Source organism: Salvelinus fontinalis, chromosome 7, assembly GCF_029448725.1.
Source record: "Salvelinus fontinalis isolate EN_2023a chromosome 7, ASM2944872v1, whole genome shotgun sequence".
In the NCBI taxonomy this organism is placed as follows: Eukaryota; Metazoa; Chordata; class Actinopteri; order Salmoniformes; family Salmonidae; genus Salvelinus; species Salvelinus fontinalis.
In genome coordinates, this window is record NC_074671.1 from 14,801,339 (window position 1) to 14,815,314 (window position 13,976).

The 13,976-nt window shown below is 44.4% G+C and overlaps 1 protein-coding gene across 6 annotated transcripts in view; it reads right to left on the minus strand.

Annotated features, from left to right (window-relative positions):
* LOC129859029 (protein AF-10-like) overlaps positions 1–13,976 on the minus strand; it is an 88,650-nt gene that overhangs the window by 23,586 nt on the left and 51,088 nt on the right. For all 6 annotated transcript variants that reach the window (XM_055928343.1, XM_055928342.1, XM_055928346.1 and 3 more), the window contains 3 exons: positions 9,840–9,935; positions 9,155–9,476; positions 5,546–6,223 (listed from right to left, as the gene is read on the minus strand). In XM_055928343.1, coding sequence (XP_055784318.1) covers positions 5,546–6,223; positions 9,155–9,476; positions 9,840–9,935 — 1,096 coding nt within the window. The remainder of the gene's footprint in view (positions 1–5,545; positions 6,224–9,154; positions 9,477–9,839; positions 9,936–13,976) is intronic.

The window sequence follows — 13,976 nt, forward strand, 5'->3', positions numbered from 1 at the left end:
GCATTTTGCTACACTCGCAATAACATCTGCTAACCATGTGTATGTGACCATTAACATCTGCTAACCATGTGTATGTGACCATTAACATCTGCTAACCATGTGTATGTGACCATTAACATCTGCTAACCATGTGTATGTGACCATTAACATCTGCTAACCATGTGTATGTGACCATTAACATCTGCTAACCATGTGTATGTGACCATTATCATCTGCTAACCATGTGAATGTGACCATTAACATCTGCTAACCATGTGTATGTGACCATTAACATCTGCTAACCATGTGTATGTGACCATTAACATCTGAATGTGACCATTAACATCTGCTAACCATGTGTATGTGACCATTAACATCTGAATGTGACCATTAACATCTGCTAACCATATGTATGTGACCATTAACATCTGCTAACCATGTGTATGTGACCATTAACATCTGCTAACCATGTGTATGTGACCATTAACATCTGCTAACCATGTTGTATGTGACCATGTGTATGTGACCATTAACATCTGCTAACCATGTGTATGTGACCATTAACATCTGTTAACCATGTGAATGTGACCATTAACATCTGCTAACCATGTGTATGTGACCATTAACATCTGCTAACCATGTTGTATGTGACCATTAACATCTGCTAACCATGTGTATGTGACCATTAACATCTGCTAACCATGTGTATGTGACCATTAACATCTGTTAACCATGTGCATGTGACCATTAACATCTGCTAACCATGTGCATGTGACCATTAACATCTGCTAACCATGTGTATGTGACCATTAACATCTGCTAACCATGAGAATGTGACCATTAACATCTGCTAACCATGTTGTATGTGACCATTAACATCTGAATGTGACCATTAACATCTGCTAACCATGTGTATGTGACCATTAACATCTGCTAACCATGTGTATGTGACCATTAACATCTGCTAACCATGTTGTATGTGACCAATAACATCTGCTAACCATGTGCATGTGACCAATAACATCTGCTAACCATGTGTATGTGACCATTAACATCTGCTAACCATGTGTTTGTGACCATTAACATCTGCTAACCATGTGTATGTGACCATTAACATCTGCTAACCATGTGTATGTGACCATTAACATCTGTTAACCATGTGTATGTGACCATTAACATCTGCTAACCATGTTGTATGTGACCATTAACATCTGAATGTGACCATTAACATCTGCTAACCATGTGAATGTGACCATTAACATCTGAATGTGACCATTAACATCTGAATGTGACCATTAACATCTGCTAACCATGTGTATGTGACCATTAACATCTGCTAACCATGTGTATGTGACCATTAACATCTGAATGTGACCATTAACATCTGCTAACCATGTGAATGTGACCAATAAAATGTGATTTGAATTATAAGGCAAAATGTAGATGTGTGAAAATAGACATACCCAAAAGTAATTATTTTTCATAAGGTGGTCATAAACAATAACTGGTAATGCTGCATAGTTCTAGAAAGATCTGGAACTCACCTTTCTGGAAGAAAAGAAAATAGCTATAAAATGTAGTCACTTTTGAGAATACAAGCTAAAGTACATAGTACAAATATTATAAAAATATGAAAATGCATAGAATTGTTTTCCTATTCAACAAAAGTAGGGCAATAGAGCTTGAAATTACTGAAATGCTTTCTAAATATAAGTGTAAAATAAATACTGTTTGATCATACTTAGTGACAATAATATAGTGGCACCATTTCATATAACTGACAACATCGACTTTTCTGCCAGACACCATTCAAATGTGTGCAGACTCGTTACAACTTCAACTTTAAGCACGAAGTGATTTCGTCCGTCTGTGACCAAGAGAAAGTGGCCTTTATTGAAATGATAAAAAAAAAATCTGTTTAGAGCTATAAAGCCCATTTGAGATCCCAGCGAAATGAAACTACTATTGTTGCTTCCGCTAGATTCTCCCAATTCATATGCGCTATTGCAAGCGGCACAGGAAATCCTTTCTTTGTCTGGATAAGCCAGAAAATGTAACGTGTTGCTCCCTATGCAAAACACTGATTTCCTGTGTCTGTGAAACACAACAGTGCTTGCAATAGCGCATATGAAAATCGGGACAACCACCGCTTTTAGTAAGTTTAAGGCGTTTGACGTTGCACCGTTCACAGAGCGCGCTGTACACAGAAATATTAGTGGGAACCGGTCCTATATAGAGGACTAAACATCGAAGAGGTTATTAAACGAGCAATCTGAAGTTAACTTTCTACAGATATAACATTATTATAAGTCTTGTCATTGAAAATACTAAATGTATTGGCACATTGCTACCTGTCCCCAACTTATTGGTCCACCTACACATATCCATCCCAAAGCTAGGCTCCAGTACTACTGGCTGAACGGTGGGGCTACATTTCTCATGTCTACACAGGAACACATGTAGCTAATACGCTTTTATGGCCTCTAGTGAATCATCAACAACACATAAGAAAGGATGGCTGGGGATGTGTGTGTGTGTGTGTGTGTGGTGGGGGGGGGGGGGGGGGGGGGGGCAGTCGCATTAGCTCAGCTACATCGGTGTAGGACTGTCCAATTGGGAATCAATCAAAAGTGATCAATAAGGACTTAACAACATCACCCCCCCCCATCCATCCTCCTCAGGCCAGGGACCCACCACGTCTAAGCCTGTGGGGGGTGTGGGGCTCACCCAGAGAGATGTACTAGGTTTAGAGAGGGTAAACCAGGAGAGATGTACTAGGTTTAGAGAGGGTAAACCAGGAGAGATGTACTAGGTTTAGAGAGGGTAAACCAGGAGAGATGTACTAGGTTTAGAGAGGGTAAACCAGGAGAGATGTAGTAGGTTTAGAGAGGGTAAACCAGGAGAGATGTAGTAGGTTTAGAGAGGGTAAACCAGGAGAGATGTAGTAGGTTTAGAGAGGGTAAACCAGGAGAGATGTACTAGGTTTAGAGAGGGTAAACCAGGAGAGAATACTACACTGAACAGCAGCCAACATATCAGACGGCTGGAGCCCTGCCTGTAAAACATGAAGCCTACTTTAACCCAAGCTGCCCTCCCGATGACATTAACCAGCACTGATTAACCCCCCACTCCGACACACCCCGTATTATCAAACATTAACCCAGCCAAGATATAACCCCCATTTAGCCCCCAACCATCACACAACAATCTGTCAGATTAACTATCTATCTGTCAGCGGGAACGGCAGGAGACAGGATGGAGGGATGAGATTAACGACAAGAATCTCCATTACCGCCCCACATTAACCCCCAGCTAAATATTTACAGTACACACACACACACACACACACACACACACACACACACACACACACACACACACACACACACACACACACACACACACACACACAGCCTTCAGAAAGCATTCACACCCCTTGACTTTTCCACCTTTTGTCTTGTTACAGCCTGAATTTAAAATGGATTAAATTGAGATTTTTTGGTCACTGGCCACACAATACCCCATAATGTCAAAGGGAGGTTTTCCAATGCCTCACAAAGGGCACCCATTGGTAGATGGGTCAACATTTTAAAAAGCTTACCATGAATATCCCTTTGAGCATAGTGAAGTTATTAATTACACATTGGATGGTGTATCAATACACCCAGTCACTATAAAGATACAGGAGTCCTTCCTAACTCCACTCAGGGATTTCACCATGAGGCCAATGGTGACTTTAAAACAGTTTGAGTTTAATGGCTGTGGTAGGAAAAAAACTGAAGATGGATCAACAACATTGTAGTTACTCCACAATACCAACCTACTTGACAGAGTGAGAAGAAAGAAGCCTGTACAGAATACAAATATTCCAAAACGTGCATCCTTTTTTGCAAAAAGGCACTAAAGTAATCCAGCAAAAAAATTGGCAAAGCAATTAACTTTTTGTCCTGAATACAAAGTGTTATGTTTGGGTCAAATCCAATACAACACATTACAGAGTACCACCATCCATATTTTGAAGCACAGTGGTGGCTGAATCATGTTATGGGTATGATTGTAATCGTTAAGGAATGGGAAGTTTTTCAGGATAAAAAAAAAGAACAAGGAATGGAGCTAACCGCAGGCAAAATCCTAGAGGTTCTCTCTGCTTTCCACCAGACACTGGGAGAAGAATTCACCTTTTAGCAGGACAATAACCTAAAACACAAGGCTAAGTCTACACTGGAGTTGCTTAACAAGAAGACAGTGAATGTTCCTGAGTGGCTGAGTTACAGTTTTGACTTAAATCTGCTTGGAAATCTATGGTAAGACCTGACAATGGGTGTCTAGCAATGATCAACAACCAATTTGGCAGAGCATTAACATTTTGAAAATAATAATGGGCAAATGTTGCACAATCCAGGTGTGGAAGGCTCTTAGAGATTTACCCAGAAATACTCACAGCTGTAATAGCTGCTAAAGGTGATTCTAACATGTATTGACTCAGGGGTGTGAATACTTATGCAAATGAGATATTTTCTTTGTTTTCATTTAAATAAATATATTAATAAAAATAATTCTATAAACACGTTTTCACTGTCATTATGGGGTATTCTGTGTAAGTGGGTGAGAAATAAACTAAATTGAATCCATTTTGAAATTAGGCTGTAACAACAAAATGTGGAATAAGTCAAACATGGAGAGAGCCTACAGAACAGGGGAGAGGCAAGATAGAAAGAGAGAGGAGGGTAAAGGAAGGAATGAGAGAGGCATGGATAAGAGGGAGGAGAGTAGAGAGAGTAAAGAAGGAGAGAACGAGAGAGAGAGAAATGAAGGGAGCAAATATAGTGAGGAATAGAGAGGGAGAAAGAGAAACAGAGAGAGGGAAAGAGAGAGAGAAAGAGAGAGAAAGACAGAAAGAGAGAGAGCGTAAGAGAAAAAAAGAGAAAGAGATAGGGATGCAAATAGACATGTCCTGCAGCAGAAGGGAATAGACATGTCCTGCAGCAGAAGGGAATAGACATGTCCTGCAGCAGAAGGGAATAGACATGTCCTGCAGCAGAAGGGAATAGACATGTCCTGCAGCAGAAGGGAATAGACATGTCCTGCAGCAGAAGGGAATAGACATGTCCTGCAGCAGAAGGGAATAGACATGTCCTGCAGCAGAAGGGAATAGACATGTCCAAAGCATTGACGCGGTTGCCAAAAAACAGAACACAAGATGAAACGAGACAGAGAGCACTTCACACACACACACACACACACACACACACACACACACACACACACACACACACACACACACACACACACACACACACACACACACACACACACAGTAGTGTTGTCCAGCAGGGTTCACAGCACTCTAACCTTCCCCTCCTCTCCAATAGGGAGAGTCTACTACAACAGCCTCTAATTGCCTGTTCAACCCTTAGGCAGCTCTCTCCCATTTAGCCCTGTACTGCTTTATGGCCAGTCATCAGTCTCCACCACAGCATTACACGGCTGCTGATACAAAACATGCTTTAATAGAATGAGCAATGAAAGACAGAGTGAGGAAAGTGGTTGTGTGTGTGGATCCTACCGATCCCAGAAGGAGTAGAGGTGACTCCATCAATCTGCACACTGCCGTTCCTCAGTAAGGAAGGAGACTTCTGGATCCCACTGCTGACACCTCCTCTCTCTCCTCCACCGGGCCGGCCTGGCAGAGCGCTGGTAGAGGAGGGGGAAGGAGAGGAGGATGAGGTGGAGGAGAGAGAAGAGGACGATGAGGGGAGAGGTAGCGGTGCTGTGTGGTGCTCAGCTCCGTCTGTAGCCATGCCGTCAGGAGCATTGAAGCAGGGTCCATATCGGTTCCTCCAGTTTCCTCTCTTCTTCTTTCCCTTCACTCCTTCTTCTCCTACTTCTCCCCCCATCCCTGGCCCAGAGGAGGAGGAGGCAGCAGAGGAAGAGGAGGATGATGAGGAGCGTTTGTAGCCAGCCGTGGCAGCAACGTTCCCCGTTGGCTCGCTGTGAGAGTTCTCGTACAGTTTACCGCCGGCTACGCCACCGCTGGCAGGAAGCGACATCATGGAACCGAAGGTGCTGAGCGACGCCATGCCCTCCGAGGACGTGAGCTCACTGGGCTTCACTAGGCAACGGCTGAACGAGGGCGGGGAGAAGGACTCCCCGCCTCCAGAGCGCAGCAACGGATCAGAGAAGCCCAGAAAGTCAGAGGTGGGAGGAGTCCCGGTGGAGGACGTCTTATTTGACAGCAGGAGGGCTGGAGAGAGAGGAGAAGCTGTTTGCAGACTTAATATACACACACACACACCCACACCCCCTCTGGCACTGCCAGACACATGGAAGCACAAGTAACAGATAACATAGTTCTTTTTTCTCTCTCTCTCTTTCCCTCAAATAGTCATCTCATTGTTCCTCATTCTCCCAGTCCACCTAGAGTCTCTCTAATAGTCATCTCCTTGTTCCTCAGTCTCTAGTTGGACTGGGAGAATCTCTAATATGGTCATCTCCTTGTTTCTCAGTCTCTAGTTGGACTGGGAGAATCTCTAATATAGTCATCTCCTTGTTCCTCAGTCTCTAGTTGGACTGGGAGAATCTCTAATAGTCATCTCCTTGTTCCTCAGTCTCTAGTTGGACTGGGAGAATCTCTAATAGGCATCTCTAGTTGGACTGGGAGAATCTCTAATAGTCATCTCTAGTTGGACTGGGAGAATCTCTAATAGTCATCTCTAGTTGGACTGGGAGAATCTCTAATAGTCATCTCCTTGTTCCTCAGTCTCTAGTTGGACTGGGAGAATCTCTAATAGTCATCTCCTTGTTCCTCAGTCTCTAGTTGGACTGGGAGAATCTCTAATAGTCATCTCCTTGTTCCTCAGTCTCTAGTTGGACTGGGAGAATCTCTAATAGTCATCTCCTTGTTCCTCAGTCTCTAGTTGGACTGGGAGAATCTCTAATAGTCATCTCCTTGTTCCTCAGTCTCTAGTTGGACTGGGAGAATCTCTAATAGTCATCTCCTTGTTCCTCAGTCTCTAGTTGGACTGGGAGAATCTCTAATATTCATCTCTAGTTGGACTGGGAGAATCTCTAATAGTCATCTCCTTGTTCCTCAGTCTCTAGTTGGACTGGGAGAATCTCTAATAGTCATCTCCTTGTTCCTCAGTCTCTAGTTGGACTGGGAGAATCTCTAATAGTCATCTCCTTGTTCCTCAGTCTCTAGTTGGACTGGGAGAATCTCTAATAGTCATCTCCTTGTTCCTCAGTCTCTAGTTGGACTGGGAGAATCTCTAATAGTCATCTCCTTGTTTCTCAGTCTCTAGTTGGACTGGGAGAATCTCTAATAGTCATCTCCTTGTTCCTCAGTCTCTAGTTGGACTGGGAGAATCTCTAATAGTCATCTCTAGTTGGACTGGGAGAATCTCTAATAGTCATCTCCTTGTTCCTCAGTCTCTAGTTGGACTGGGAGAATCTCTAATAGTCATCTCCTTGTTCCTCAGTCTCTAGTTGGACTGGGAGAATCTCTAATAGTCATCTCCTTGTTCCTCAGTCTCTAGTTGGACTGGGAGAATCTCTAATAGTCATCTCCTTGTTCCTCAGTCTCTAGTTGGACTGGGAGAATCTCTAATAGTCATCTCCTTGTTCCTCAGTCTCTAGTTGGACTGGGAGAATCTCTAATAGTCATCTCCTTGTTCCTCAGTCTCTAGTTGGACTGGGAGAATCTCTAATAGTCATCTCTAGTTGGACTGGGAGAATCTCTAATAGTCATCTCCTTGTTCCTCAGTCTCTAGTTGGACTGGGAGAATCTCTAATAGTCATCTCCTTGTTCCTCAGTCTCTAGTTGGACTGGGAGAATCTCTAATAGTCATCTCCTTGTTCCTCAGTCTCTAGTTGGACTGGGAGAATCTCTAATAGTCATCTCCTTGTTCCTCAGTCTCTAGTTGGACTGGGAGAATCTCTAATAGTCATCTCCTTGTTCCTCAGTCTCTAGTTGGACTGGGAGACCCGTTTCCCACTAGATGCAACTTATAACACGTCAGACCTCCAGTTGCCCCCTCAAGGCTGAAACACACACACACACGCTGCCATAAGGGGTCAGAGGTCAAGGGAGACTGATGGCGTCTGAGCGTCCCTCTCTAGTGTCTCTGTGAGTGTTGTTTGTGTGTGGCAGAGATTACAGGAGCTAGGATCTAGCCAGGGAGATGGTCATACACTACTGCTGGCACTCTGGACAACATCCAACAACTGTCACACACAGACTCAGGCATTCACAAACGACACATGCATAAACACACGCACAAACACACGCACAAACATATGCACATAAACACACGCACAAACACACAAACACACGCACAAATATATGCACATAAACACACGCACAAACACACAAACACACGCACAAACATATGCACATAAACACACGCACAAACACACAAACACACGCACAAACACACGCACAAACACACAAACACACGCACAAATATATGCACATAAACACACGCACAAACACATAAACACACGCACAAACATATGCACATAAACACACGCACAAACACATAAACACACGCACAAACACATAAACACACGCACAAACACACAAACACACGCACAAACATATGCACATAAACACACGCACAAACACACAAACACACGCACAAACACATAAACACACGCACAAACACACAAACACACGCACAAACACATAAACACACGCACAAACACATAAACACACGCACAAACACATAAACACACGCACAAACACATAAACACACGCACAAACACACGCACAAACACACGCACAAACACACGCACACACGCACGCACACACGCACGCACACACGCACACACGCACAAACACACGCACAAACACACGCACAAACACACGCACAAACACACGCACAAACACACGCACAAACACACGCACAAACACATAAACACACGCACAAACACATAAACACACGTACAAAACACATAAACACACATACAAAACACATAAACACACATACAAAACACATAAACACACGCACAAACACATAAACACACGCACAAACACATAAACACACGCACAAACACATAAACACACGCACAAACACATAAACACACGTACAAACACATAAACACACGTACAAAACACATAAACACACGTACAAACACATAAACACACGTACAGACGTAAACAGTGTATCAAACTCACCTTGATGAAAGGTTCCAGTGGAGGAGGCGGCAGTGGAGGAGGTTGCTGTAGTGACCACAGCAGAGGGGAGGGGCTTCCCAGGTGTGAGGGACTTGCGTCCCCGCTGAACACCAATCCCATGGCTAATGCTCTTCTTGCCCTGTTTGACCTCGGACCCTTGTTTGCTCTCTGACCCCGTGGGGGGGGCATCCTTAGTACTCCCGGAGTGCACAGGCACTTCCTGGAAGTTGGCGGTGGTGAAACGGGCGGCACTGTCATCCAATCGCTTCTGCGATGAGGTGGGCAAAGAGGAGACTCCTCCTCCACCACCGCTGCTGTAGCTCTGGGAGATGGTTGAGGAGAGGAGGAGAGAGAAGAGGATGATTGGAGAGGAAGGAGAGGAAGAGTGGAGTGTAGTGTAGTGGAGGAGTATAGAGGAGAGGGAGGGAAGGAGATGAGGGAAGGCGAAGAGAGGAGTGGAGAGGAAAGGAGAAGTGGAGTGGGGAGGAAAGGAGGAGTGGAGAAGGAGAGGAGTGGAGAAGAAAGGAAAGGAGAGAGAGGAGAAGTGGAGCATGAGAGAGGTCAGTCCAGCCCTAATGCCTAACAGAGCTAGTCAATGTTCACCTCACATTAAACCCACAGAGTGAGATGGAGAGACAGAGAGAAAGAGAGGGAGAAGCAGGGCGGAAAGGAGGAGTGGGCTCACCTTGTCTGACGTGACCATGAGAGTTGGAGCGAGGGTGGGGGAAAGCTCTAGAATCTTCTTGTGTTTGGGTTTGTGTCTCTCCCTCTCTTTGTGTTTCTGAGGAGAGAGAGAAGGGAGGGATAAGCATTACGGAAGGGCAAGAAAGTAGAGGATGAGACATATGAGTGTTTGGGTTGGGCACCTCTTATGAAAGAGAGAAAGAAAAAATGTATCTTTACTTCCCAGCCCCGGTCTGAGCTGAAAGGATGGTTCTACCACAATGAAAATAAAATAACCACAAAGTGCTTAAGACAGAAGAGAGTTTCAAATCTGCCATTTAGCAGACACTTGGTTTTCTGTCTTCCTAGTGAGAGATTCTACCCAATCCATGGCCCTCAAAACTAAATTTACACCCTCAGTTGCACACGTACATGTAGGTACATGCACACACACACGCAGAGGTGCAACTTTCACTGGGGACGGGGGTCATGCCCCCCCCCATTCTGAAATTGCATTTTTGTCCCCCCCAGTTTTATCATTGCAATGTGATACAAAAACCGGCAACAGAGTGCTTTAGGACCATATGGACGCCTCCTTTAGGACCACACGGACACCTCAGAGCGGGCTGACAGGCGGTTACAGGCAAGGCTTCTGGAAGGCTGGCTGGATCAGCACCGGTGAGTTGAGCATAGTTCAGTGTGTATGTTTTGCTGTCATTCAGCGAGATGTAAAACCAAGCAGAGCAGAGACTGGCTAATATTTAGTTGACTGATGTAGCTGGCAAGGTAACTGCCGTTTAACTTAACAGAAAAAAACAAGTGTTTATTAGCAGTGCTGACTTAGTATTGTCACTGATATGTAAGGTTAGCTAATGTTTCATCCCCTCTCGACTGAGGTGAATGAATAAACTACACTAGCAGCTACCAGGGCCAGGTCAGCGCTAGCCTCTAGTTATCTGTCAGATAGATAGTAATAATAGCCACTTCATATCGCTAACAGCTGTTGTTTGTACGGAAATGTTTTGTAGCCTTTGTTTTGTCCCGTTTCAGAAGTAAATGATCTTGGCTAGCTTTTGCCAGTTGATCTACTGTTCGAAAGAGAGTTGGACAAAAATTGGTTAACGTAATCTATTCTTGTTGCATCAATCTCACTAGTCCTGAATCAAAACGATGAAACCAATGCAATGTTAGTTTTATTAGTCAGTATGGCAATTTAACGTTATTGTTCTGTCAGTTTCCCTCGCTAATTCCCTACTTTTCACACTGACAGTAATGAACAGCTCTAGCGTTAGAGGCTTTGCTGTCATGGTGCACAGTAGAGGTCTGCGCGGACCGACGTCTTCATCCCGCCCGCAACTGCTGGCTTTCTGTCCGTAAGAACTGCTCCCAAATCCAACCTCAGTCCCGCAATGTTATTTCAGGCGTATGTGACGCAGCTCACTTGTCAACCATGGTTCCAGCAATTGTGCGCCCTACAGGCAATATCAAATGCGCAAACATAATTTCAGAAATAGGATAGATTACCTGAGATTCTCACATGTCCCTTACATTGTAATACTGGTCTATATCAGCCATTGTGCTAGATGTAGTTTGAAGAGAGCAGAATTGGAGAGACTTGCACTTTCTTTTGAGCTATTTTAATAGCCTACCATTTAAGAGTGGGAAGATTTTCAGAGAGAAATATGGGTGATCATTAGTTAGGCCTATTTCTAGGCAATGTAGTAAACTATAGACTAATCATAGGACTATTTAGGGAGTACATTTCCTTGGAAAGATAACTGTCCAATGCTTCTCACACAGGCTATAACCTACTCTATTTAATTGGGACCACACATGCACCTGATCTCACAGGTGTGGCTGCTGAACTGGAAGCAGAAAGAATGATGACCACGCTACGTTTTGCGAAGTCCTGTAGGATATAGCCAACCTTTTAGGGCTCCCGTGTGGCGCAGAGGTCCAAGGCACTACATCGCAGTGCAAGAGGCGTCACTACAGTCCCTGGTTCGAATCCAGGCTGCATCACATCCGGCTGTGATTGGGAGTCCCATAGGGCGGCACACAATTGGCCCAGCGCCGTCTGGGTTTGGCCGTCATTGTAAATAAGAATTTGTTCTTAACTGACTTGCCTAGTTAAAGGTTAAATACATTTTAGGGGGATGATTTGCAGGCAGAGACAAATAAATGGGTAATCAATATTTATTGAAAATGAAACGGTGCAACGCTCGCTACGTTATGTGCCTACGTTATGTGCGCGTTGTGCCTTTTCCTTTTCAATGATTACATTTTTTGATTGCACTTCGAATCACTTCTTTCCATGATCAATATTTATTTAAAGACACTAGTTAACTATAGTCTAATCATATTTAAGTTAATTTAATATTCAAGTTAACGGCCAATTGATTCTCCGCCCATATAGGCAGCCTACTCTGTTTCAATGAGACCACAAATACCTAGGCGCAATTGAATTCTCACACCCAACTAGGAGAGGTAGGATACTTAAGATGAAGCCGCGAATTTTAAGTGTGTGAATAACGCATTTAAAAAAAAAAATACAATAGGTAGGCTAATGCATACAAAGCAGAAAGAGGACTTAACAAATAATCTGTGGGACAACAAAAATATTTTCATTCCAAAGTCGTCTGTCTGACTGCCAGCTCCCACCTCAGCAAGAAAAATGCAGACCGCGCCGCAATGATCTCTGTGCGGACCCTCAGGTAGTACAGCCCTGTAGTGTAGCCCTGTAGTGCAGCCCTGTAGTGTAGCCCTGTAGTGCAGCCCTGTAGTGCAGCCCTGTAGTGTAGCCCTGTAGTGCAGCCCTGTAGTGCAGCCCTGTAGTGTAGCCCTGTAGTACAGCCCTGTAGTACAGCCCTGTAGTACAGCCCTGTAGTGCAGCCCTGTAGTACAGCCCTGTAGTACAGCCCTGTAGTGCAGCCCTGTAGTACAGCCCTGTAGTACAGCCCTGTAGTGCAGCCCTGTAGTGCAGCCCTGTAGTGCAGCCCTGTAGTGTAGCCCTGTAGTGCAGCCCTGTAGTGCAGCCCTGTAGTGTAGCCCTGTAGTGCAGCCAGTACTATGCACTATGCTCATGTCTTAGCAGGATCAGATGGTGACAGGGATCCCAGCAGCGTCAGACAGCCTGGGAAGACCAGTCTACGGAGCTCAGCTGAATTTTGCAGTAGGCCTATATTAACAATATCAGTGGATGATACAAAGTTCCATCTTGAGTTGATGGGTAACCTACAGTAGATACAGGACAGCAGGTTAAACCTACAGTAGCTACAGGACAGCAGGTTAAACCTACAGTAGCTACAGGACAGCAGGTTAAATCTACAGTAGCTACAGGACAGCAGGTTAAATCTACAGTAGCTACAGGACAGCAGGTTAAACCTACAGTCGCTACAGGACAGCAGGTTACATCTACGGTAGCTACAGGACAGCAGGTTAAACCTACAGCAGCTACAGGACAGCAGGTTAAATCTACAGTAGCTACAGGACAGCAGGTTAAATCTACAGTAGATACAGGACAGCAGGTTAAATCTACAGTAGCTACAGGACAGCAGGTTAAACCTACAGTAGATACAGTACAGCAGGTTAAACCTACAATAGCTACAGGACAGCAGGTTAAATCTACAGTAGCTACAGGACAGCAGGTTAAACCTACAGTAGCTACAGGACAGCAGGTTAAATCTACAGTAGCTACAGGACAGCAGGTTAAATCTACAGTAGCTACAGGACAGCAGGTTAAATCTACAGTAGCTACAGGACAGCAGGTTAAATCTACAGTAGCTACAGGACAGCAGGTTAAATCTACAGTAGCTACAGGACAGCAGGTTAAACCTACAGTAGCTACAGGACAGCAGGTTAAACCTACAGTAGCTACAGGACAGCAGGTTAAACCTACAGGACAGCAGGTTAAACCTACAGTAGCTACAGGACAGCAGGTTAAACCTACAGTAGCTACAGGACAGCAGGTTACATCTACAGTAGCTACAGGACAGCAGGTTACATCTACAGTAGCTACAGGACAGCAGGTTAAACCTACAGGACAGCAGGTTAAACCTACAGGACAGCAGGTTAAACCTACAGGACAGCAGGTTAAACCTACAGTAGCTACAGGACAGTAGGTTAAACCTACAGTAGCTACAGGACAGCAGGTTAAATC